Below are 13,216 nucleotides of genomic sequence, written 5' to 3'. Positions count from 1 at the left end.
TTGAATGATAGGATAAGACTCTATTCATGCTGTTTTCGTGTCTTTTCAGCCTGAAGATCCCTGCTTTGCATCTCAGAGCCGTGTGTACAATGATATTGGGAAGGAGATGTTGCTGCATGCCTTTGAGGGCTACAATGTATGCATTTTTGCCTATGGACAAACTGGAGCTGGGAAATCCTACACAATGATGGGCAAGCAGGAGGAGAGCCAAGCAGGCATCATCCCCCAGGTAGAGATGAACCCAGAAAGGAGATTTGGTTTTTATAGCATGTTCAGACACACACTTGCTGATATGCTCTTTTTATATTGCAAAAACAAGTTAACAGAGAATCACAGCTTACTTCTGAAGTGAAAGAATTCTACTGCGGAAAAAGAGCATTATAAGTAATTTTCCCTTTGTTGCTGTTTTTTTAAGTTGTGCTGTACACTCTGTATGTTTTTTCCCACATCCAATTTCTCCACTTCCCCAACAAACTAGTAAATCAAGATATCTTCTTCACTGGGTTTCTTGTCTTCTCTGACTTGAGCTAGGACAGCACTTAAGCACTTTGTATTCAGCAGAAATTCAAAAGGTGGTATTATTGATGAACATGCCAGAAACTTTTCTGTGGAAACAAGTTTCCCAAAGCTAAAAACTGAATAACACGTCTTGGTAAGAAATGAAGTGTATCAAAATATTGGGGAAAAAATATTTAGGGCCACTGAGCACAGCTCAGCGCTATTGCCGCCCTGAAATTTATTTATGTTTGCCATGTAATTTGAAGAAGTTGATATACCCCTACATGAAATTTTGGCTGGTAACAATTTGTGCCATCATCATGAGTTTAGCATTCTATAGCTGTTGGTTGTGTGGCTCTTGTTCTGAGCCCAGGCCTTCCTCAGTGAGTAGGTGCTGACAGCGGACCAAGTTTCTTGGAAGATAGTCCGTTCCCAAAATAGAAATCTGAGGTAGGATTTCAGTTTTAATAAATAAATATGCTGAACAGCGTGAGTCCTCATGCTGCTGCAGGTTTGCAGTAGATGTTGGCCCTGTGCCACAGGTGTGAAATAGATGACACAGAGTGTTGTTCTCTGTTAATAGCATGGGCATACGTGCCAAAATATGTTGCAAGTGTCCTGGTGATTAGCTTAAAATAAGGTTGAAAGAGCTGATGTGATGAAGGACAGAATTGTTATAGCTAATAATTTTGATTTTGTAATAAAAAGTGACAGCGTAACAGGTGAAATGAGCTGAAAATCTATGACAACACTTTCATGTTAAAATTTTTTGTTGTAATCTTGATATTCCTATTTGTTTTTCTCAAACCTCAAATATGTACAGATTAAACATTGTTCTAAAAAACTGCAACTTAGTGCTCCTGTAGATTTAATAATGCACCTGTTACCTACTACAGTTTTAAAACAAAATAATTTCCCTCCAGTTTCACTGGTAGGCCTTCTCATAAAGGTACAAAATAAATTATCTGTTCAGGGAGACCTTGTTGAATTTGTTCTTTTTCTTGTCACATACACAGAAGGTACAGCACAATCACGTTCCAAGTAATATAGGTTGTTGACATTAAATTCTTACGCGTAGGCAAAATTCCCTGTCTGCCAGTCCCTAGTGTGAAACTTTATAATACTTTAATCATGTGTTTACTGAATACTTCAGAATGTGTACTTTCAAATTTGCCTGTGTTCTTCATAATCTGCTTATTTTCCATACAGTGGCTTGTAGATATCTGTTCCAGAAACCTCTTTCTATTCTTATGCCTTTCGGTACCCATGCTTTTTAATCTCCAAATACATACCCATGGCTTGCCCACTGTTCATTTCTTCTTCCTTTATTATCTTAATTTTAGGCCTCTCATTTCAGTTATTTGTGGACGAGCACTCCTGAAGCAGTAGGCTGCTAATAGTTTAAGTATCCTTCACATGAAGATACTGTTAAATTTTGAAACAATTTCTGCCTATTGGTTGAAATCTGAATCCTGGAACTTCAGCACACCGAATAAAGAAACTATTGTTTTCATCAGACTAGAAGAGGATTAAGGATTTTAATTGTTCCTTTCTAACATCATTACTTCCAGTTGCAGTTATTATAGGCTTTTTCTACTTTTATAGTATGGAATAATAATATTGGTTAAACCTAGAACAATTGCTGAGATACTATATAAAATAAGGTTGAATGGTAGTGATGTAGAATTGAGATTAAGTATCTTCCCAGTGAGGCTGTATGTGGTTGATGTAATAGGTTCTTTTTCTTCCCCTGCCCTCACTGTAAAGCCAATTTAATGGCATATCGTAGTAGTTACTTGTTACTATTCAGTAAAGACTGATTTCTGACTTTGGTTTAATCTCTTTTCAGCTATGTGAAGAACTGTTTGAGAAAATCAATGACAACAGCAATGAAGAAATGTCATATTCTGTAGAGGTGAGTATGGCGAGGGATCATAGAATATCTGTGCTGGGCATCAGGCTGAGGTTAGGTGCTGTGTTATTGTTGTTGCAATAAGATACTGATTTTTTTTTTATTTTAGGGTTTTTTTTTAAGCTTTTTGTCTTTTCTCTGTTTCATGTTTGAGGCAAATGTAAATAAAACCTTTCTGGGACCTCCCCCCTCACCCCCCCCAAAAAAAAGTTAGTATACCTTTACCTGTGTAGCAATTCTGAAAGAAATGATGAGCTGAAAAACCTAAAGATGCATTTACAGATATATATATATATTTTTTTTTTTTTACTGCTGAATGGAAGATTACCGGTTTCTTGTCAATTACTATAGCCATAATTTATACCCTGTTTCTCTACAGGACTTGTCTAGAATAGCTTAGTCAGGTAGTCTTACCTGACATCTGTTAATAAAGCTGGTTTACATAAAAAATTGTTCAGGCCATGCATACATAAGAAATTTGTCAGTACTTAATTTTTCTGAATTATTATCCTCACTTAAGATGGTTTGTGTTTAGAAATCAGTTTTCATATGCTGTCATACTACAGCATTTCTTTTTCTGTCTTGTCTCCTTGCCCTGCTCCAAAATAAAAATAAAAGCAGCCGCTTTGCAGAAACAGTATTTTCTTTCTTTTACTGTTTCCCTGCCCCCCTTCCCCCAGTCAATTTTAATGGATTGACATGTAACTATGTTGCAGACTTCGAAAGAAAGGAAGACCAAAAAGGCAGTAGAAATCAGATGTGATTACGGTTAATAAACGTGGACTCCAGTCATTACTGCTTCTAAATTACAGAACTGGAAAATGACTCGTTCTGTGACTTTGAATCTGTCCATTTCAGCGCTTCATTTAATTGTATTTTATTAACGTTTGAGGACTTAATGCTTGAATGCCACAGGAGTATCATGTTTAGGATTTCAGAATGAGAAGATTCCCACACTTTCATGATGTTTTTTGTATTTGGTACTTGTTTATGTTTCTGATTATGTCTCCAAGCATAGATTTGTGCATGTGAGAGAGAAATAGTCTCTCTTATAATGGAAATCTGGAAGATTGAACATCTGACAAATAATCAGAGAAGGGAGATGGCTAGACAGAAATAGTGATGGAAATGTATAAATAGTGTATTGTGATCTGTTTTGGATATAGAATTAACTTTTCTGAATTGCATTTGTACAAGAAGAGATCTTCAATCTCAACATTTCTGGACCTGCTGCTTATATATGTAATCTTTCCACAGAATGAAAGTGAATAGCTTATTATCTCTTTCAATATTTAATATCTTGACTGCTGCAGCTGCTAAGTGTTGGACTGGGATAAACCTAATACCATGAGAAACATAAAAATTAAAGAATGCATTTAAAAATAATCTTAGCTTTATAATTTATTTCAGAGGGTGCAGATTTAAGATTACTGTAGTTTGAATAATTGTACTGGTGACTCGGGAATATAGCAGGCTGTGGGTACAGCTTAGAACGAGAAGTTGCTTCTCTGTATACAAAGAAATTAATTTGTTTTCCCTTAAGTTTGGTTTGGAGGTTCATAAGAGAGATTCCTTGTGAGCAGAGTCCTTGTAAGCAGACTTTGACCAGGTCTTGTTTGCCTCTTTAGAAAGGTAGTTTTGCTTCTGTGTCATATTAAAGCTGTTAAGATGATTGTGAACTCAAGTGTATAATTTTTAATTAAACACCAATAGTTTTTTAAATGGTTGAGGGATCTGTGCATGGATGCCAGGCCTGCAAATTGTGTTGGAGATCTGATGCCTGAGACTAGTGGCTCTTCTGGCCATTGTCTCAAGCTGTTTCGTGAACTGAGACACCCACCTACAGCTTTCCTGTGGTGGACTGGGGGAAGTTTCTGAAATGCTGCAGAGCTGCTTGCAGAGGAAGCCTTAAGAAACACTAAATTGTCCATGCAAATTCCTGTTTTCAGGTGAGTTACATGGAGATTTATTGTGAGAGAGTCAGAGACTTGTTGAACCCGAAGAACAAAGGGAATTTGCGGGTGCGAGAACATCCTCTGCTCGGACCGTATGTGGAAGATCTGTCCAAGTTAGCAGTCACGTCTTACACAGACATTGCAGACCTCATGGATGCTGGGAACAAAGCCAGGTTAGTGATGGTAGCACGTTATATATTTTTATCTCTGTGGGGATATATGACATATAGCAGCAAACTTAAAATATCTTCTGTAATTAATGCATCGGCACTTTTTAAAAATCTCATGTCACATGAGGATGGTTGTTGAAATATACACTGATCAATGCTGTTAAAAGGCTGAAATTGATTTGTGTGCTGAAATAGTGCTGCAAATCGCTATATAGGTATTTAAAGCTTGTAATGGCTTGAGACCAATGTGAATAATTACACTGGTGTTTAGTTCTGCCTTCCTTGTGCACTGTATCACTATATTGGTATAAATAAACATGTGAACAGAGTCTCCTCTGTCATTCATTCACGTGGTCAGGACTAAAGTTGGCTTCTAGCTTTAGGTTCTAGTTCATTAGTAGTTGTTTTCATGTCAGCTGTAGGCTCCATTTAACAATGTGTTAACTGCTGCTTGAGTTTTCTTGGATGTTTGAGTGTAGTGTAGATTATTGAGTAGACAGATTGAGGAAGCTCTGTTTAAACTGATGAAGAGGGGAGTAATTCAGGAGTGGAAAATCAGAGGCTTTCTTAATGGTATTCGGTGTGGCTTGGTCTTGGTTACAGGGCAGAACGTCAACTGTACAGCCTCTTGGTCTCATTCCTCTGCAGCTGCATTCAGCCCTGCAGGTAGCTGTACTTGCAGCACAGAGACTGCTGTTTTCGAAACATGTCCCTGTCTGTTCACCTTACAGGACTGTGGCAGCTACCAACATGAATGAAACCAGCAGCCGCTCTCATGCTGTGTTTACAATTGTCTTTACTCAGAAGAAACATGACACAGAAACTGATCTTTCCACAGAGAAGGTATGTTACAGATAAGTGGCTTTCTGACTGTTTTTCACAAATCTTCCCTGCAGTGACTTATTCTTATTGGCAGTATTATGAGATAATGAGAATGAATTGAGTTTTTTCCTGGTGTCTTGTTTAAGGGCGAACTTGCTGTATGCCTTGACAGAGCCCTTTTATTTCTTATGGGATTTTGTTTGATTGTAATTCTAAAAACCACTAAATGGGGAATATGTGCAGGAGGAGAATATATAGATGTGGGCAAAATGGCCTTAAGGACTAGGTTCTATGGGGAGGGATATATGAAATAAAAGAAGTTAATCTTCCCCAGTCTTTTTCCCAGAACTTTGCCTGGTTTTGCTTGTCAGTGCAGAATATTTGCCTCGTTAGTTCTTTTCTTTGGGCACAGGAATTGGGATGAGTGAGACTTAGGCACTTTCTGGAATTTGCATGTTAAAAGGAGGTATGCTGTTTAGCATGGAACAGTTTCTGGCTTTTGTTACTTTGAAACTGAGGCTCTGCATAAAAAAGTAGCTGAAATACAGGTAATGTTTACGTTTCTGAACTGAATACTATGCACAGATTTGAAAACATTTATGTATTGAAGACACCACACTTCCCCCAAATGGTAAGACCCTGTAAAATTATTAACTGACATGCAGTCTGAAGCTTTAGTTAGGCCAGTGCTTTATTGTTGGTGTCACTAGAGTCAAGCTGGAACTTCAGGTTTCTCTTCCTTTGGAATTCTTGCATTGTCTGTAGCAGTAATGCAATTTCTTTTAAGTTCTGTTCTGCTCTGTTCGTGTGAGACCTTGTTCCCTTTTTAGGTAGAGTATAGTGATACTTGAAACAGAGAATCATCCTTGACGCTTCTTATCCCTGAGATAACAGCATCAAGCTAAATGCTTGTGAAAACTTTGTTTGACTGTAGTTTTAAGCACACTACGGTGATTTTTTTTTCTTTTTTTTTTTTTAGACAGTAGGGTTCTCATGCCATAGAATTCTTTGCGGTTTTGTTCTTACTCTAGTTCTCCAAGAAATAATTCTCCTTGTTAATATGCTTTCTCTCTTCAGGTCAGCAAGATTAGCCTTGTGGATCTAGCTGGGAGTGAGCGAGCTGATTCAACTGGTGCCAAAGGAACCCGATTAAAGGTAAAAGAAAGGGAAGTGGGTGCACAAGCATCATGTGAAGTCTTTGCTTGACAAATAATAAGGAAAAGAAAGGATTGCTAAGATAAGTGTGCAAAAAATAGTTGCAAAACTGAAGACCCCCCCTTACTTAGTCATGGTTGAACAACTTTAATTACTGTATAATATTGGATTCTGTTTTCTCAGGAAGGAGCAAATATAAACAAGTCTCTCACAACTCTGGGCAAAGTTATTTCAGCACTGGCTGAAGTGGTAAGTGCAGCATTTACTTACCTGCAACAACCTTTCCATAGCTAGTAAAACTGAGACGGTAAAAACCAATGAGTACAGAAGAATCAGTCACTGTTCTTGGCCTAGTGTTCTCAGCCGAATTAGCTGTGTGTATTTTGATAGGTGAATAGTGCTGATGGTGTTCTATGGATGTCACACAGGCTGGGAGATGCTTTACGTGTCGATAGATTGAAGCATTGGTTTGTTTAGCTGAGAAGAGGCCTTGCCAAAGAAGCCTGTATGTGTGTAGAAGACCTGTTCACATAGCAAGCTTTTAGTTTGGTAAAGCAGTAATTTTATTTTTATTTGAAATTATAATTTTAGAAAACTAACTGCAGTTTTGTTGTTAAAAATTTTAGAAATGCCAATGTAATAAATTGATTATCACTGGCTTTTTTTGCTATGGCAAGACTTAATAATGTGTTGAGTTGAGTGAACGTATGTTGATCCAAACATAATGTTGTAGGTTTAGGAAAGTACTTTGTCTCTTACACTCGACTACTTTTTATAAACACAAAAAAGTAGTAAATTACTGCTGTTCCTTTTAAAAGTGAGTTCTCAACAGGTTGAATACACTTAAGTGCTTTTTAGACTTTTTTAAAATGAAAACTATTCTCATTCACTGGGCTTCTCAAGAAAAGAAACCACTATCTAAGCTAACAGGGAAATTATATATAAAGCTCTGTTAAGAAGCTCATCTTGTATTTTATTCCTCTTTTTTTTAATGCTTTCAACTTAGGATAACTGCACCAGCAAGGTATGATGGTCTGAGTAGTAGCAGATGTTGTCTTTTTTGCCTGAATGTATGATTTTATTCTCTTCACTTTGGAATCAAAGAGCAGGGTTCTTATGTCAGGTCTTTGAGAAATTCTGGTGACTAAACATTATAGTCATAAAGCCTGAGAACTATTAGTACTAAAATATAAAAATGTTCTAGGGTTAGGGATAAATTAATGAAAAGTATACCTTTAAGTATGTATTTAGGAATATTACTTTATTACAGTCTTGCTTCTGATTTGATGATTTACGTTGGGAATATTTACTTTTAGTATGGATAACTTTGCCTTTGTTTTCATGCCTGTACTCTCCATGCTATTTTTTTTTTTTTTTTACCCCGTGTGATGGTTTGTAGGCGATAGTCAATTCTAGTTTTCACTTTCTAGTTTTAGCATCTGGTGCTTACCTGCCCTTAGTAGTTTCACTTGTCCGTTGTAAGGTTACTCACCTTTGGCAAGGGACAATAGAACTATTGCAAGACTAACACTCACATTTTAAGCACTTTTTGAGTGTTAAGGGGAGTTTCACACAAATTACAGTCAGGCCTTTTATTGCAAAGCCATATCCTCTGTTAAATGTTGCATGGAATTAAACTTTTGGCATCTCTTGAAGCAAGATGTTTGCATACTATTTGTTTAAGCAAACGGACGACCCAAGATTCACGTTCTGTTACAGAGCTTTTGAGATTAATCATTATTTCTTTTAGACCAAATAAAGAAGCTAGGGAAAGCCTTTAAAATGAAATTTGGAGGGAGGTCTGCCAAAGGTGCAGCGAAGGCCCTCTTCTCTTGTGTGGAAGTTCTACATTGGTCACTACTCATTGTGGGATAAAATACTTAAATAGTTGGGCTTTGTGCTTTGGTTTGAGTAGTCTCTGTAAACTTCTTGGGTTTTTTTTTTTTATATTATTAAAAAAAAGCCCACAAAATAAAACCACAAAAAAAACCCAACCCCAAACCACTTTCTACTCATACTTCTGATTTCTGTGACCAAATACTTTCATCTGTTCTGGCCCCAAGTTTGCTAATAACTGCTTCCAGAAACACAAGAGGATTGGGTAGTTGTCCTTTCACGTGCGCCCCTGTGTCTCTCTAGCTGTGCAATCTCCTGTAATAGACTTTTGACTGCTCTAAAAAGCCGTAACTTTTCTATCAAAGGAAAAGTGAATCTTCCCCTGAACAAGTAAGGTTTACTGCTTAAATTCTGTTGGAATAGTGTTAAAACACAGAATTTAAATGTCAGGAAGATATTCTTCATACACAGAAAAACCTTTCTGAAGGTAGTGCATCAAGGGAATTCTCTGGAGTGTGCTTATCATCTATTTAGATATCTGAATATGTTGCATGTTAACTAATTTCATACTCAGTAGGGCCACCCCTCTGTTTAGATAGCGTATGTGTATGCTGTCATGGTTCCTCTAATAGTTAAACTATGATTTTTTGTCTTAAATATTAGTTTTCCATTTGGTGTCTATTTTTCAGTATTGTGTTCTTTCTTTGTAGAGTAAAAAAAAGAAGAAGACAGACTTTATACCATACAGAGATTCTGTACTAACATGGCTTCTTCGAGAAAATCTAGGTATGGCTGATTTGCGTGCGCCGATGTGGAAAGTAATTATTGCTGAATTTTCTGACTGCTTTTAACTCATGTAAATTTGTATCAAGTATGAGGTTAAATATTTTTAGTAGTCAAATCTGAGTTATACAGTTCCACCTTTTGTTTAAGTTACAACTCTTTTTCCTATGATTTTTGTATGTTCCTTAGTAAGGCAGAATATAGTTGAATTCTATAATTTATTGAAAATACTGGTCTTTAGTAGGTAACTAGTGCCTAGATAGTGCACTGAAGTTTCATCTAGAATGTTGCCTGTTCATTATAGGTGGTAACTCCAGAACTGCGATGGTTGCTGCTTTGAGTCCAGCAGACATAAACTATGATGAAACTTTGAGCACTTTAAGGTACTTTCTTTTTATATGTGGATATGGGTAGCTGTTAGCTCTAATGGCCACTTTCTATCCTTCATACCTTTGGGTTATTATACTTTGAGAAAATCTGTGGGGAAAACGACTCTATACTGGCAAGAGCTCAATTACCCTGAAAGAGGAAAACCAATCTATTGTATGTGAATGGGGAGTTAGGGATTTATTGCCTACTCTTAACTTGAAAAATCAAACTCATCTTCTTGTGTTCATATGTTCTTTTCCAGTGTGGTCCCTAAAATTGAGCATATTAGTCAAACTGAGACTTCCAAGCACTGAATAAAGAAAAAAGTAAAAAACATGTTATCTGTTGTACATGTTGTTAATCCATCTTGAATAGGACCTGTCTTTTTCGCAGCAATACCCTTTATTAAATATGAGTTCAAATGTATGATTGGATGTAATCCAGGGTTCTCTTCTGACATGCAGCTGCAAGCTAAATGTCTCCTATATTGCTGCATTCCTGTGTTGCATATAAGCACTTAGATGTTCATTGTAAGATTTCATTGTTTTGGTCTGGTTACAGATATGCTGATCGTGCAAAACAGATTAAATGCAATGCTGTAATCAATGAAGATCCCAATGCCAAGCTGGTGCGTGAGCTGAAGGAGGAGGTGACAAGGCTTAAGGATCTCCTGCGTGCCCAAGGGCTGGGAGATATTATTGACAGTAAGTGGATTAAACAGACCGCACCATCTTGAGGTTGGTCTCTTGTGGAGGAAGGACAGCTGGGCCTGTGAGAGAAAGGGATCTAAAACATGGGAGTTAAATGTAGGTAATTTTGAACATGGTTTTACAAGTGGTAACCTCTTCTGTCTTTAAACAACCTATCCTAGAACTGCCTGTAGCGTTGACAGGCCACCTTCAAACTCTGAAGGAAAAACACAGAGATTGAGTTTCCTGTTGCTGTAGAAATGATTTTGTGTAATAAATTTGCACGTTCAGGAGTTGCCCTGGTAAGGTATGGAGGGCTTTTTGTCTGGCTGCCAATAAAAGGAGAGTTGAGATATAGCAGTGTAATTTCATACTGAGAAAGCAAGCATCTTTTCTTCTTCCTTAAAGGGTTAAGGTTATTAGTTGATACCTGGCTTCAATGCCGTCCTTGCTGAGAAAAGAAAACGATGGCTAATTCCTGTTAGACAATGCCCTGAGTGACAAACCATTTGTCATCTCAAAATAACAAGCTATGAAACAGCTGCTTGTGAATAAATAATGAATTCTTTTGGGGCGAGATTGAGTTAGGTTGGCAGAGCAGTATTGTACTGATCTGCTTTGCCAACAACCTCTTAAAGCACCAGGATGCACTTGTGCCTGAATTCTTTCCTTGTCCTCCGTTCCAAACAAGGCAAATAAACTACAATTTTAACTGATACATTCTCCTATAATATGAACAGTGATTTAATTCCTGGTGAAGGAGATGCCCATAAAAACACAGAATGTATTCCAGTGGATTAAAAGATTCTTTGACCTAAAAAAAAGTGAATGTTGCACCAGTTTCTGATTTGTCAGAGCTTATTTGCCTCTGACACAGAAGTCCTGACTTAGTCACAGACTGCCTAAAGATGTGTAACGTGTTTACGTTTGTGTTTGCTTGTTTTCAAGAGAATGGGGCCAGAAGTCAATGAAATGCAGGTGTTTTCATGCTTGGTACAGTCTGTTTTTTGGTTCTAAATCAAAACTGAAAAAAACATGTTACTGAAAATTGTGTTTTGTTTCTTTAAACATCAAGTAGTATTCTCTTCCCTTCCTGTGTCATTGGTGAACCTTCAATTTTGATCCTTCTTGTATTTTCCCTCCTGCTTCCTTTCAGTTGATCCAATGGGAGATGAATACTCTGGAAGTGGAGGCAAATGTGTGTATTGTGTGGTTCTCTTTTTAACCTGCTTTCTCTGGGTCAGCTTTTAACTGAGCTTTGCATGCCAGCATTTCTCACAGGGAAATCCCAGACAGAACACTCACTGTGGAACGCAATGCAGTTTCATGGAAACTAGCTTAACTAGCATTTCTTAGATTGAGTCGACAGTCCCAAAAAAGTCCAAAGTTTTAAAATGCAACCTGTGGTCACTCCTTTCTTTCTGGCAGAATATAGAAGGGAGAGAGTGGTAATTCTTTAGTCTTGTTTCATGACAGCCAACGGTTTAGAAATAGAAAAATCTTTTTCTCAAAGCTTTCTCAGGTTACTCAGTTGAAACAGCTTCTACTCACCTAGCTTCCTGGCCTTTTAACATCTCTTTTCCACCTACAAGTATTTGTTTTAAATGTGTCAGTTGTTTAAGGCAAGATGAAATGTTACCAGTTCCTTCTGGAGAATTAGATTTATTTGTTTTGTGTAGTCTCAAAAAAAAAAAAAGTTGGACATCTTATACTGATGAAGGGCTCTTATTTGAGCTCAAATACTTGGTTGCAGATGGCTAACTTACTAGGGTTAAAAACAGTCAGCAAATAGCATTTTATTGTTGTTCTACTGTTTGCTTCTATGAAAGGGAAATATGTAGTCCATTGCAAGAGAGAGGTATTCTATGTAGATTTTGTGTTGGTAGACCTTTTTAAACTATTTCAGTTAGTCTTCCTTGCCCTCACTCAGTGTCAGCTGGAAGAGATCTGTCTGAAATTTCCTAAAACTAAAGCTACTGGTGGTGTAAAGACTCATCCTGGCCTTGTCTGACGTTCTGATGCTGCTTCCAGCGTGTGCATATGTCATCCGTGTGAAAGCTACAGCCTTCAGGAGAAGCGTGCATGATGTTGAGGGTTTTGGTTCTCTGTGGTTACAGCAACTGTGAAAGCTATTGCAAGCGCCACGTCCGTTCTCTTCAGGAGTGCATGCGGCTATTGGCCTTTGGAGACTTCATCCTCCCTGCTCTGTCATGCCTGCTTTCCTCATCCCAATGGCATTCCTTTTCCTTAACCTGCTTTTCTTCCGTTGAACTCCCACCCCTGCTTCCTGTATTTGCAGATGGTGGTTTTCAAACTGACTTGATGCAATCATCAGTTTCGGGAGGCTGAAACAGCAGGTTGAATGTGGAGTGAACTAGGGCACAAGGCTGACAATAGCGGGATTGTTCAGGGTACGAGTAGAGGAGATGTAGGAGGACAGGGAAATTTATGCAATGTCTGGGTGAGCATCTCATTTTTGTAAGCGTGAAGCCCTTGTTTATAACTTGGCAGGTCTGATTTGACCTGTTTCTTTCCTAAGAATACTTATTTTAAAGGATTTATTTTTGAAATAGAATTCGAAACTGTGAAAATTATTAAAACCGAGCTAGTTAGTTGTCTGACATTCCATGTTAGAAGAATTTTTTTTTGGTGTGATTATTCTGAGGGTATGGTTTACAAACATTTCTGAAAAGCTAAGTTAGATTAAAATAAATTGCCTTTGGATATTTGTTCTTGAATCATTCGTTATTTTCTGTCTTACAAGGAGGCGTTTTTCAGGCCTTCAGTTTTGCAGGCTGCAGAAGCTGCCTTGTGAAGTTTTGCATATTTTTTTAGGTCTTCCTCATCTAAACTAAGACCAAAATGCATCTTCTGAATTATGAGAGCCTTATCAGATATTTCACTGATCAGGTATCTTAGATTGCCATTTTTCAGATAAGGAGGGTCAAGAAGGAACATAATGATGTTGTGAACTTGTGTTCTCTTCTCCCTATCATCGACTGACAGGTGATTTACAAACTCTCCTGT

General features: G+C 37.6%; 1 protein-coding gene across 3 annotated transcripts in view; it reads left to right on the top strand.

The window, feature by feature from the left end:
- Nucleotides 1–13,216, top strand: part of KIF1B (kinesin family member 1B) — an 86,288-nt gene that overhangs the window by 18,420 nt on the left and 54,652 nt on the right. For all 3 annotated transcript variants that reach the window (XM_009889558.1, XM_009889557.1, XM_009889559.1), the window contains exons 3-11: nucleotides 50–229; nucleotides 2,348–2,413; nucleotides 4,360–4,538; nucleotides 5,267–5,378; nucleotides 6,435–6,512; nucleotides 6,696–6,761; nucleotides 9,059–9,134; nucleotides 9,436–9,514; nucleotides 10,062–10,204. In XM_009889558.1, the coding sequence (XP_009887860.1) occupies nucleotides 50–229; nucleotides 2,348–2,413; nucleotides 4,360–4,538; nucleotides 5,267–5,378; nucleotides 6,435–6,512; nucleotides 6,696–6,761; nucleotides 9,059–9,134; nucleotides 9,436–9,514; nucleotides 10,062–10,204 (979 nt within the window). The remainder of the gene's footprint in view (nucleotides 1–49; nucleotides 230–2,347; nucleotides 2,414–4,359; nucleotides 4,539–5,266; nucleotides 5,379–6,434; nucleotides 6,513–6,695; nucleotides 6,762–9,058; nucleotides 9,135–9,435; nucleotides 9,515–10,061; nucleotides 10,205–13,216) is intronic.

Source organism: Charadrius vociferus, unplaced genomic scaffold (genome assembly GCF_000708025.1).
Source record: "Charadrius vociferus isolate BGI_N301 unplaced genomic scaffold, ASM70802v2 scaffold477, whole genome shotgun sequence".
NCBI lineage: Eukaryota > Metazoa > Chordata > Aves > Charadriiformes > Charadriidae > Charadrius > Charadrius vociferus.
The sequence above is the reverse complement of the archived record's forward strand: the minus strand, read 5'-3'. Positions and strand labels throughout refer to the sequence as shown.